General features: G+C 30.5%; 1 protein-coding gene across 1 annotated transcript in view; it reads right to left on the bottom strand.

Moving 5' to 3' along the window:
- Positions 1-724: 724 nt before the first annotated feature.
- Positions 725-14,418, bottom strand: part of LOC143069078 (uncharacterized) — a 52,297-nt gene continuing 38,603 nt past the window's right edge. Inside the window, exons 18-21 of the mRNA XM_076243527.1 lie at positions 11,556-11,604; positions 10,087-10,208; positions 9,451-9,624; positions 725-1,107 (exon numbers count right to left, since the gene is read on the bottom strand). Coding sequence (XP_076099642.1) covers positions 9,478-9,624; positions 10,087-10,208; positions 11,556-11,604 — 318 coding nt within the window. The 3' untranslated portion in view covers positions 725-1,107; positions 9,451-9,477. The remainder of the gene's footprint in view (positions 1,108-9,450; positions 9,625-10,086; positions 10,209-11,555; positions 11,605-14,418) is intronic.

Raw genomic sequence — 14,418 nt, 5'->3', positions numbered from 1 at the left:
TATACTATTCGGTCTAAACCAAGCACTAATTGGAGTGTACAGTTTGCTAAATAAAATGTTATCGGGGCAAACAAATTATGTTTTAGATACTAGTTTTACACAATATCCACGTATATCATATTATCAGAACTTCCCTGTAAACTGATAGTGGTAATACATATGTTACCTAAATGTTCATTTATTTTGTAGCTAAGTGTCATTTGAGATTTTTTCTCAGGAAATTTTGGACTGTATTTATTTTTGTGAATATTGAGTCTGGTCTCTTATTTTAACCAGGAGCATGGATAAATAAGCGTTTTAATTCCTTGAATTTCAAAATAATGAAAAAAATTTAATTTGTTTACTGTGATATAATACTGTTATTTGTTATGTATTGTGTTTTTTTATGGCTCTTAAAAGTATCTGCCTTTTCTTTATTTACGAAGTCTAAGTAACTAAGGTTGTGTAATTACTAGTAAGTAAATTCAGATGACAGAGGTTGACAAATATTTCCGATTTTTGAAATAATTGAAGAAAGTTAATGAACATTGTATGAAAATAAAAAATGTAATTACCATTTTGCTATCTGTATTAAAATCGTAAAAAAAAATAAAGAAAACTATTAGACAATGTTTCAAAAGATTTTGGGAAAATGTATCAAAGATTAGAACAGTTGCCACGTACATATGATATGATTATGCTTCAATTCCTTGAATGGTTGAAATGTAAAAGGTAACAGATGATACACATGAATATGACATTTTATTTACTCACAATATTCAAATACATCTAAAAACCTTCATGGACTTGACTGTGTGAAGTGAGCGAGTGAAGGGATATGTTATTTTATTATCTAACATACGCATATTTCCTTACAAATTTACAACAGTGATCTGAAATATAACATTATGCATGAAGGCATTTAAAATGCAGCAATGATCAAAAGTTACAAGTAAAATCCATTAAAATCGCAATCTGTACACAATTGTAAAACATTTAAAGTTGATGAAATGGCATCCTGAACAAAGAATATTTCCTAATCTTCAAAATAGTCTTTCTTTCTTGTTCCTTCTTTTTCTTTCATTAAATGCCATTTTCCCATTTCATTCCATTCATACCATCAATAACCTGAAAATTAAATAAGAGATATAAATTCATCTGTTCAATCAATTTTCATATGAACTTTTAAATAAAACAGTTACAATTGCATGTTTTTGTATTCCACACATTTGGCCCTAAACAATTTTTGATAAGGGGTTTGTTCAGTAAAGCACCGATTGTGTTTGTTAGACTGTACTAATCATACACTGACATGAAGTGGTCTGCTTGCTTGTAGTCCTCTTGAGAAAGTTGGGAGTTAATATCAGATCAAGACAAATTGCTATCGATCAAAATATAAATTGCTTGACAGATATAAAGATCAAATGAAAACAAAAATTGAAACGATGTGTTGGGAAGTCGGTCTGACAGTTGGCAATAGTTTTGACCAAACCAAACCTTGACTGACATATTTGGTCATGTATATCTCGAGACCACTGCTACCTGCCATTTCAATCATTAACACAGTAACTTGGACTTCTTAAACTTTTTGAACTCGAGCAACTACTTCAAATCCATTTACAGAACTCAAAGAGTCAAATAAATAATCGAATGAACAGTTATTATATGCAGAGTAAAGTACTAGATACAATGTCGTAAATTTATATGCTCTACAACTCTAACCAATACTGACATGGTATAATTATACAGAGAGGAAGTGTGGAGAATCATTATGGTATAAACACGGAGAAATAGAAAAACAAAATTAGATAGTGTTTGGAATATCATTACAGTTAATTTGGTAATACATAATCAAAGAACTAATGATGTTTCTCCTTAACGAGGTTCCATGTCAGTTTAACATAAGCCAGACATAAACAAAATCAGCAATATTCAAAATTAGTTTGAATCTAAAAGTTCACAAAATAGGAACCAGACGATCACATGGATTATGTCAATTGATATTCAATTAAAAACGTAAGACTACAATAGAAACCAGAGGCCCTAAGGAGTATTGTCAATGATTATCATTGCACAATCCGTACTCCTGCCATTGTATTTCCTTTCAATAAAAAAGAATCATACTAGCAGAGTCTTTAATTTTCTAATACGTATTACATTGGTTTGTAGAAGAAATATCGTTTTCAAATCCATAAACGATACGACTTCAACTTAGGAACATCAAAGATCATGAAAGGAAGTCTTCAAAAAGATATCTTGGCTCTCAGATTTAAATGTCTTTGTGAACTTCTGATTTGCATTACTATATGGGCATGATAATGCAGGCTTAATATGGATTCAATTTGTGATATAGACTCCAGATGTTTGCATGGATTTTTTTTCAGGTATTATCAAAGTGGTCGTTTATCTTCCAGAAAACAGAATCAGGAAGGACCACTGTCCATCAAAAGATAAGAAAACGGGATTCTTCAAAGTACCCTTACACTTACGAACATGTCCATTTGAATATTTGAATTTCTAAATACGACTTCCAATCAATAAATTATTTGTAAGAAAGAAATCAGCTTTACCCAAAACATTTTTTTACGGTCTTTAAATATATTTTTTTGAGAGTTTAAAATTCTTATTACATTAACATCCTGGTCTTGTCAGTAGTACTGTAGTCAATTTGGCACGACTTTTGTAAAATATTTATCCATAACCTTATAATTCATGATTTTACATTACAATTAATATATTTATTACACAATTTTGTCACATCATTTGAATACCTAATAAATTTGTGTTGGATATCCCAAAAGCAGTGAAAAAAATATGTATTCTGATGAACCAAAGAATGCATGTCTGATAAAATTTACAACCACAATTCAAGATAAAATCTTAAACTGAAAATATGTATGTTTTCCAATTTACGAAACACTATAGATTTATTTGCAAAATGTGAAAAAAATGCACCAAAATTGTTTAAACGATAAATAATTGGCATTTATATATAAACTCATTCACTTTTATTTCTTCTGGTTCTTTCCCTTTTCTGGTGTTGAATGATGGAAGAAATTAAAGTACAGATTCAAAGGGAGTGACTACTAGATAGAAATTAAATTCAAATGCCAGACAATTTAAATGGGAACAGAGACTTAACAACACCTGCATTGAAGAAAGATGTATTTATAAGACTATACAGTGCTGAAGATCATTCACACTTTATCTGTTTGAAATGACAATGATATATACTATAAGTCATTTTCAGCTTTATAAACATTTAAATTTTATTATAAACACCATTTGGTTTGTATATAAATATCGTATTACTTTAATTATCTTCTTCTTTTACTATGGTATATCTATATCAACAAGCCAATTGTATCTACTTCAGAACCACTCCATTGTATCAAACGTAAAGCAAAAAGTTTGTAATTTTATAATATAAATCTTTTCTTACTGAAGTTTTCGAGAATGAAACAAAAACAACTTACTAAGAGAACTTAAATCTCCAGTTTCATGACAATGACGCAAATATACTAAACTAACGTTTGAAACAGTTAGAACCATAAAAGGTTTTAACATAGTGAAAAGAATTTCTCCAAATAAAAATTGGTATATGAGGCGACTGTAATTTATCCATGGTCTAACTCATAAATTCATTTGGAATATACAAACCATTTAGAGAATGAGTGGCATTATATTCAAACGCAGAGAGACATCCACAGGGTGGGCGTCTCTTATTAATTATACATACAGCACCAGCCATGCCATATCAGGTTCAATTTTTGAAAAAGGTACAAGTCCTTAGACTATTGTTTTGATGATCAGACGACTTTCTCGTATTTTAAAGTTCTAAAACCGCTAGTACAAGCTAAATCGTTAGACTACCAAAGAAACCAAATAAACAGTATGGGTCAGTATGGATAACACTTGTTCTTCGTTTAATAGTTTAATGTGTTAACTGTTTTGATTTTGCCATTCGCTAGGGACTTTCCGTTAAGACTTTTCCTGGAGTTCGGTATTTTTGTTATTTAACTCTTTTTAATACATCATTTATTAAAAAAGCTCACTTCGAAAGCATTAGAAAGTGGCGGACACCCTAAAAATGTATAAATATGTATTTCATTGTCCATTAGGTATTTGAAAATGAACTCTTTTAATATCATATATTTTAATATTTGCTGTTGTTTAACAATATAATTCCTTGGAATTCTATATTGTAAGAATTATGTGATCCCTTTGTCTTTCATCTATACAATTACCAAAATAATTAATCCGTTGAAAATGATATTGATAAAACTACAGAGATCAAGTGTATGTGTGGTCTCATAAACGAAATTAAATTAAAACTTTACTTAACACTCATTGAAAATTAACACTTGTAAACTGTTTTCTTTCTCCTGCAAGATATCATTCAACGATCGACGCAGTAATTTGTCGAAATGGGAGGAAACTAGCAGTAAAATCACATTGCAATCAATTAAGCCATCATCACAGTAGAAAGCATATTATAAAATGACATATATTTAGTTCTGACAAGTTAATAGTAGCAATACATCACACTCTCAATCATACCCACATCAACTTAGATTACGATAACTGATACCTCATTAGGATTTTAATTGGCAATAAAACTTCAAGTCTTACTTTATCAACCTTACTAAATTAATACTATATCTACTTTATTTCTATTTTTTTATTTTGATTGTCGACATTTACTGTATTTTAAATATACATTTACACTAATGGCATAATGCACCAAGAGTAAGGCAATAAAAAAACATCTTAAAGCTTTTGTTAAATTTTCCAACACATCAAATAAAGAGAACGCATAGTAGGGTGATTAGATAATCTTTTCCCACAATTTTCAATAGTATAGGTTTTGGACCTTTAATCATATAAAGCTATGAAGTTAAATATGAAGTTTCTTAAATCAAATTAAGTATATATGAAGACACAAGTGTCTTATAAAGATAAGTAATACAACGTCAAATCAAGGTTGAATACCATAAAAAAAAAAGTTTCAGATCCTCGGACAATTATTAAACTTTTTGATCGAAAGAGGAGGCAATACATAGGCTTTTAGCCCCGTTCACCATTTAAGTGACGGTACAGTATGATCATGAGGCAGGACGATCTATGTATCTAGTGGTTAAGAAACTAAAAAATATTTCAATTGCCTAACTATCATCATTTCCTCCAGATGGATTATGTTGGAGAAAACTTTAGTAAATAAATGATATCCGAACACCCACTAAGTCAAGATACTTCTTAGAAAATGTTTTATTCTTTCTTTTACTGTATGACAACTAGCACGTATTTTAAAGTAAATATTTATTGATAAAAGTTATATTATTTATGAGAATACTTAATCTGTTATCACTATTATCATTCGAATAAATTTATTTTATTTTATTGCATAAACTGTCTTGAACATTTACGATAAAATGAAGCAGGTTTATTTCTCTAATTCCTTAATTCAAGATTAAAATAGTCTTAATCTTACTCTAAAAATATAACAATTACTGTTACACTGACAACATTCCATCGTATTCATTAGTTTGTTAAAGAAAATAACAAAATATTTAAATGCAAAGAGAGACAAAAGTCTACATAACCAAAAAAACCAAAATTTCTGCAATACTACGCTCGAGTTTTGTATGATTGACAATAGGGCAAATATTCACAAATGGCCAAAGGATAAGGATGTATCCAATTAATATCCATATACAATGTATCGTATGTACTTCCTTCCTATTGTTCGTACGTTTCACGTCATAGTTATAATCTTAAAATAATAATAGCACATTTCCAGAAATACTTCCATTAGGAACGGTCAATCCTTAATTTGTAATGTCAGGGATGTAAAATTGTTAGACATCCAAAAGGGACTTTAAAAAATAGCCCGATCCATTAAAGGTCAACTTTGCAAGAGGGAGTTGGAACTTATTTTCTTAGTTTACAAATCGGTTATTGTCTGATAATATTTGAATGCTCAATCATATCTTTTATTACAATCAATTATCTATTAATTATATATCACATTGCAATGTTGGGTTCACATTTCAGATGCACCAAGTGATTCAAAAGATATGTTAAATATACGATAAAATCTTGAGATTGGTGAAGTAACTTGGCAGAAACATTTAAGGTATCAAGATATCTTCCCAACATATCCTATGAAAATTAACCCTCCATATCCCATTGTATTCTTATTGTATATGCCAATTAAGGGTATACTAGTACTTGCTATTTTCTAGTTCTTTGCATGCATTCATTACAAGATGCAAATTACCCTTTACCTACCATTCTACATAATCAGAGTGAATTTTAACTATAATAATTTGAACAAATTACTTGTTTTAAAAAATTTCTTTTCAAGAACTTCTCATACCAAAGTATCCTTCAAATATATGTTAAGGCAAAAATGTGATCGTTCTTTCATACATAAGCAATTTAAGAACTGATGTTTCTTTCTTTTTCCCATTTTATTTGTATGTCAAATCTATAAAGTAAGTTACAACCAGGTGCTCCGCAGGGCGCAGCTTTATACGACCCCAGTGGTTGAACCCTGAACAGTTTGGGCAAATTTGGTCACAATATTCAAGCTTGATTCTGTCTGAATTTGGATTGTGATCAAATTTTTGACATAATATAGGTTTTTGTCACAAAATTAATGTGGTCAAAGATCTAACAAATCTATTGCACAATACTGTGCAATTGAAGATTTCTTCTTGAAACATTTCAAAATTCGAAATTTGAAATTTTTTGAAAAAAAAAGAAGCCCTTCAAAAAATGGTAAACAAAAAATCCCCCCGCCCCCCCAACTTTTTGAAACCCTCTTGGAGCAATAACCCTTAAACTCAATCCCAGGCTTTCCATTGCAGGATTGAACCTTGTAGTACAATTTCAGAGAGATCCATACACTTAAACACAAGTTATTGTCATGATTGTTTTGGAACTAGAAACATGCTTCTTTTTGGCCCTTTTTTGGCCCCTAATTCCAACATATTTTGGGCAATTAATCCAAAACTTAATCCCAGCCTCCCCTTTGTTATATGGTACATTGTGGTACAATTTCATAGAGATCCATACAATTACACATAAGTTATTGTCTTGAAACTAGAAAAATGCCTGTTGTGACCCTTTTTGGCCCTTAATTCCTAAACTTTGGCCCCATAACCCCTAAAATGAATCCAAACCTTCTACTTGTGGTTTTAAACATTGCAGTATGATTTTCAGAGCAATTGAAATACTTCTACACAAGTTATTATCCTGAAACTAGAAAAATGCTTGTTTTGGGCCCCTTTTGGGCCCCTAATTCATAATCGGTTGGGACCATCATCCCCAAAATCAATCCCAACCTTCCTTTTGTGATATTGAACCTTCTGAAAAAATTTCATGAAGATCTATTCACTTAAACTAAAGTTATTATCCGGAAACCAATGTGTCTTCGGACGACGACGCAGACAACGACATCATACCATTATACGATCCCAAAAATTTTTTGGGGTCGTATAAAAAGCAGCATTCAATTTTTGCGCCATAACCATGAAATTGCAAGTCCAATCAAGTCCTTTGTTTGTTTTTCTGCGCATAATTTTCAACATGGTCAATGATAGCACATATGACCATGTGAGTGGAAAATTTTATTCGCTGTTTAGAATGCCTTAGACATCTTAGACAATCAGAATTATGGTATTGTATACAACTTCTGTCATATAATTAATATAGAATTATTCATGATAATTATATGATACATATGCATAAACTATTTCTTTCAAAATCTTATACTTCATCAAATTAGCTTTAAAACCAGGTTTAATCAACCATTTTCTACATAAGAAAATGCTGGTATCAAGTCAGGATTATGACAGTTGTTATCCATTCGTTTGATCTTTTGATTTGGCAATATGATTAGGGACTTTCCTCTTTGAATTTTTCTGAGATTTCAGCATTTTTGTGATTGTGCTTTTATTCCAAGTAATATCAGTTCAATCTACCAGCTGTTTTGAGACCAAATAAATAAGGAAATAAAAGAAATGAATGTTGTAATATCATTTTAACAAAGGGAAGAGATGTAAAAGATTTTTTATTAAAGACTAAAGAAAGGTTTGGGATAGATTGGATAACAAATTCAAGACAACATTCTTCTGATTTCTATTCTTCTACATTTTGTATTTTAATCTTAAAATGTAACAAGTATACATAATATACGATGATTCAATAGACAGCAAACACAGATTATAACCTTTCATCATAAAATATGTAAGCTTATATCAAAAGAAAAGAGAGTGTTCACAGCTTAAAATAACAAAATTCAAAGGCCACTATCACAAAATAAACACATAGAGGCATCTTCTCTTGTGCATCTTTCAGTGAGGAGAAAAAAAATATTGTTAGAATTAATTTCTTTTATTAAATTTAGTCATGCTTCAGACTTAATAACCTTACCTTTAACCTTGATGACCAGTTCACCATGTACACAAAAACTTCCACAAAAAGAAACGCAGTTTGATGTTAGTTAGTTCTACCTAAATCACCCCTAGTACTTGTGTAGTCAATCATGTATGGTAAAAGTATAACCGTAGTTTCAATATTTCAATACTATGAAATCCATTGCATCTTAATTTAGTTATATAAATAAAAAGTTGTTGATACTATATATAAGACAGGGACAGGACAGAAATGTCTGGACAATACTCTTATCAGGCATTGGGACAGAGCAGGAGTGTTTGTAAAATATCTTATTCTGACAGGGTACAGAGGGTGAAATACTAGGTTTTGATTTACTCCACAATACCTTTTTAAATGCCATTTCAAGCATTTTCCTACTTAAAACAAATCAAACCACTAAACACATATTGAACAATTAATGTTCAGCTTATGCAAAATCATTTGACCTTCCTATAGGCAAGTTTCTATATTAGATCATTGATTTTACTGTACACAATAGGTCTTTATGCCACGAGCAGAAAGTTTATTGTGCTTAGAATTGCATTGGCAACAAATACAAATATCTGGGCTCTTCAATGACACTAAGTGATACAGATTTCTCATAGTATGGACTGTAAGTAAAGGGCAATAGTACTTTTAAAACCAAGGTTGTTTGTTCAATAACAAATACTTCAATAACACATTTTAGGTCCATAAATTGTATAGAAAATGTATAATTGTATGATCATGTACAAACTGAATTCTAGTTTGATAAATAGGATGAAGTGGTTATGATGATAATATTTTCTCCAAACAAGAATAATGAAATATGTTTTCATATGTATGATAGCATTGTTTTGCTTTTTTTCCAAATCTTTACCAAAATTCAGCAAAAAAATTGGTTAAAATTGGTCTTATTTTAACATGTATACATAAATCATATATCACATCAACAAATAATTTGAGTATTCGAATCAGAAACATAAAATATAGACTTACCTGTAGAACTTCACAACACAAAGACTTATAAATATGTTTAAAATTATGTACCTTTTTTTATTTAATATAAAACATTAATTAAAAATATTTTGTTCTGTTGAGTTGCCTGTCAGCATAAGAATCATCTGTTATTCGTTCCCAGTCCCGCTGTGTCTGTCCCACCACAAAACCTATATCGCGTCGTCTTGACTGAATTTTTTTCTCCTCAATGTCTGCCCATCTAACCTGTTTAAGTATAAATTATAAAAATTTAGAGTCATGAATATAACCTAAAGAGATCTGATGATTTGTGATTTTTCTGAAGCAAGATTTGAACACTTTGCAAAGACAGTTACTGATAACCTCAAAATAGTTAAATTTTTTTCCAAACAAGTTCAGAGATTTTTTTCGAAAGTGTACTAGATACCCAAAAAATCAGTAAAATTATGATCTACTTTTGAAGACTAACCCTGGAATATTTGAAATACCTGAATATTTCCTTGCCATGATATTCTATCATATGTTATGTGCTGTATTCAACCATTCTAACAAATATCCAAAGCTAACTAAAGTTGTGTCATGAAACGATATACAGCCATTTATTTTCACATAATTCTTTGAGTCAATTATCAAGAAAGCAAAACATGATTTAAGTTCAGTTGTCGAAATGTAGGGCCCTGAGATATACTTGTTGTATAGAATCCTTACCCTCTTTTGTCCTGGAGCAAGAGGTCTAGTATCATAGTCATCAGGCAGCTGTAGAAAATCTTCCATACTCTGGTGAACTGGAGCTATCTTCTTATTGTGATGTATTAAACCATCAAGTTTATCTAAAAATAGATAGGTTTTTTTCATTTCAATGATGATATAAGGTTTTGCCAACATCATACATTGGTTTACAGGCATTACATAATAAAATATAGATTTCTTCAGCAGCATTGTAAAATATAAGCTTCCTGTAAAACACAGACTTAAATTTTCAAAGTACATAACATCTTCTATTTGAGCTGCCAAGTAGTTTTTGTGAAAGTTTAGTGACTTTTTAATACCCATAACATTGAACAATAAGTAGAATTGTTTTGTTTTTCTCATGAAAATGAGATTTATTAAACAATTGATCATATCATGACTGGTGTGTTTCAAAAAAGTTCTTGGATATGGGTTAGTAATCATGACTATTATGTCATTAATATCATCGTTTTATGAGGGTAAATAAAGATTTATGAATTCCATTTTCTCACTAGTTAAACCCTTACAATATTTTTTTCCAATTTTTTTTTTAATTCCAAGATATAATATTACATCAAAATCATAAAATTAATCAGATTAGATGGAGTTTTTTTACAACTAAGGAACAGATGTTTCTTCAGAAAAAATTGAAACGTTCAACAGGTGCAAGACTTTTGAGAAAGATTTTTTTCAGAAGAAATTGTCAATAAAACACGATTTTTTTTTATAAGTTTTGGTGAAAAATTAAAAAAAACTTAAACAATACTCTCATTTAATAATGGTACAGACATTTACTTAACAACCAGTGAATTACATTTGCTAGTCCAGAAAAGATTTATTTTTGCATGGTAAAACAGGTAGATTTGTTTTCTTATTAATGAGGACAATCAATTTTATAAGTTTTAATTTATGAAACAATTATCTTAAAAATATTGAAAATATGTTTGTAAAAAACAATTTATTCTCAACAAAATTGCTCAAAGTAGTTTCTTTTTATTTCAATAAGATTCAAATAGAATGTGGTCCTCAACAAAGTGATCACTGTTTCTGAATCAATACACAATTTCAAAAGCCTCGGGTGTCAACCCCTTGATGTCATTATCTTTATTCTTATAACCAATGTAGTTTGAGATCTTCCGGATACCTTTCTGTACATCTTGTGAACTTGATTTTTGTCATCCTAATATTGGTTTCCTTAAAACATTTCTACTTCCGAATAATATTATAGGCTAAGTCAAGGTGGCTGGAAACTTTGTTGATGGATACATTTCATTCAACTTTATTATTTGTCTGTCCTCCAAATTGATAGATTTGATTTCAGCTTAAGGTCATTGTACCATGTTTTTCAAAGCATTTTCTTAAACAATAAAATTAGAATATTTAGATACACTGGCCTATCTCCAATGTGTCCATTGAACATTGTCTCCAATGATATAAAAAAAAATTACCTAGTTGTGTTCCAGAGGGTTCAACTTCCCATTTACTCTTCTTTATTTCCTATGAAGACATAAAACATCTAACAAATGTAACATTATCTATGAAAAAAATTAATAATTTGAAGTTGTGACTTGCAGAGGTAATATGCAAAAGACCCTGCTTCATAACTCTATCAGTTACCATGATCTTGCTGTTCACATGATTTCTTAAGATACTATAGCATTTGACATATCCACAATCACATAACAAGGTACATAAAAATTATGGAAATAAATAAAGAAAGGTTGGTGTGCATGTTTCTGAGTAACTACCATATGAAAAAATTATATTTTTTTCTGGTAAAGATTGTTCAATTTTTCATACATAATGAAAGGGAGAAAATGCTAAATGATTAAAGACATGAGAGAGGGGGTAGGAGGGGTAATGATCCCAAAATCCCGGGCTTAAAAACACCAGATCCCGAAATCCTGGTCTTAAAAATACGAAAACCTGAGGTCCCGAAAGGGTCAATCCCGAAATCCCGAGCTTAAAAACACCCGATCCCGGAGTCCCGATAAAGGTCCTATCCCCCCCTCACATGTGTGGTCCAATCAAATTAGAGGGTAATACAAACAATGCTCACAATTTGATACTGCTCCCCTCCAAACATTATAACTTATGGCAAAGTCTATAATATACTTGGGGAAACTTCAAAAATACACGGCTAGAATTCTGAGAACTTTTAAATAAATTCTAATAAGGCCCTAAGGAGGAGTTCTGAATATACTCCACGATTCTGAAACCATATGAGTGTAATGAATAAGGTAAAACTTGCAATTCTTATTGTACATAATACAATAACCAATATTTTGTTTGTTGGATTGGATTTTACTCCTTATTCCTTGATGTAAGTTTCATTGGGGAGTGACTGAAGACATTATTATGTTGAAAAACTTATGTCTCACTCCTTTGTATTTTTATAAAATGCCAAAACTAGGGTTGACTGGGTATTATAAGAAACTAAAATATCAAGTGCACATTGACAATATTGTATAATGGTGGGGGTTTGATCTCAGTTTATTTAAATGTTCAGCTTTGAGCATTCCTGTTGAAGGTAAATCCATGATAGCGATTCAGACACATGAAATTGTTTTAAATTTTTTTTTATGAAATTAACAGATATCACTCTCCTCCTTAAAATAATGGAAATACAATTTCAGTCAACAAAGTCCAAAAGTGTTAGAAACTTGTGTATATCTTGTTTGATAAATCCCTTCTGAATTAGTGTCTTTGTGTCTTTAACAACTCTTGAAGAAAAATTCATTTGAATCAATACTAGAGTAACTACTTAAAATATATTATAGATTTTGGCTAATATGAATTCAAAGTTTTATTGAATTTTCTAAATCTACCTTGACTTCTTAAAGTTACAAAAATATTTTTCGTGGGTATCAATTTTATAATTTTTTGAAATACTAAGGATTTTCTGAGAAGAATATGCAAAATCTTTTGGCCAAACAAAATATCCAACCAGGAACTTTTCAAACTGACAGCACAAAGAGATATAAGAGACGAAATAAAAACAAGAAGATGGAAATGGATAGGCCATGTCTTAAGGAAGGAACCAGCAAACATCGCTAAAGTGTCACTGAGGTGGACTCCAACTGGTAAGAGGAAAAGGGGGAGACCTAAAGAAACATGGAGAAGAACAGTGGAAAGTGAGATGAAAGAGGTTGGGATGTCTTGGCGAGAAGTAGAGAAGAAAGCACAAGACAGAGTGTTATGGAGAGAGCTAGTGTCGGCCTTATGTGCATCAAAGCACGAAGAGGATTAAGTAAGTAAGTAAGGATTTTCTACCTCAGGCATGGATTACCTTAGCTGTATTTTGCAAAACTTTTAGGAATTTTGGTCCTCAATGCTCTTTAACTTTGTATTTTATTTGGCCTTTTTAACTTTTTTGGATACGAGCGTCACTGATGAGTCTTTTGTAGACGAAACGCACGTCTGGCGTATATACTAAATTAAGTCCTGGTATCTATTATGAGTTTATCATCATGGATTTAGGAAAATCTTACGCATTATTAAGGTCAATTTTTTTCATGGTTTTGCCAAAATCTGCATACAAAGCTTATAGAAAATTACAATTTTTTTATCATTTGAACTCATGGTTCACATGAATCAGGAAATCCATGAACATTAGTATCCAACGAATCAAAATTAATCTATAGTATATAAATACATATATGCAAAAAATGATGAAACTCCTGTAAACAAAATTTAAATATTGAAATTAGCAGAAATCCTCCTGAGAATTCCTTAACTCTTCCCAGTGCATGCTACAGACTTCATTGTCCTAAATACAACACAAAAGTCTACAAAAAAATTTCACATTACTGTAACAATGAATTCAAATGCAAGCTGCAGCTCAATCTAAACAGAAGAAAATGTAGTATTTAATCTTAATCAGAAACTGTTTTAAAAATCAAATCATGCTGGAAAATTATTCCTTATACTGTTAATTACTCCAAAGCTAAAACTAAAATGAAGAAAGCTAAGGCATGGTACATAGTGTCCTGAATGCCCTTTTATATTATTAAAATGTAAAATTTTAAAAGGCTAAAAGGAAAGAAGCTTGTTAAAAAAACATTATATCCATCTTTTAGGGGCTACTTATTACCAAATAATAATTCTGCAACTTTCTTGACAGGCAAGGGGACCTGCAATGAATTAATAAAGTTGTCATTAAATTAATTCCCCTATTGTAAATTCAGAAATTATTGCAAGGTTTCTATCATTGTGAAAAATGTAGGTGGATACACAATAATAAGAACTCACATTCTAGTACATGATTTATACATTTGTTCATGCTGTATGCAGATTTTCCTGAAATTATAA

Source organism: Mytilus galloprovincialis, chromosome 3, assembly GCF_965363235.1.
Source record: "Mytilus galloprovincialis chromosome 3, xbMytGall1.hap1.1, whole genome shotgun sequence".
NCBI lineage: Eukaryota > Metazoa > Mollusca > Bivalvia > Mytilida > Mytilidae > Mytilus > Mytilus galloprovincialis.
Note: the sequence above shows the minus strand (reverse complement) of the source record. Positions and strands in the feature narration are given on the sequence as shown.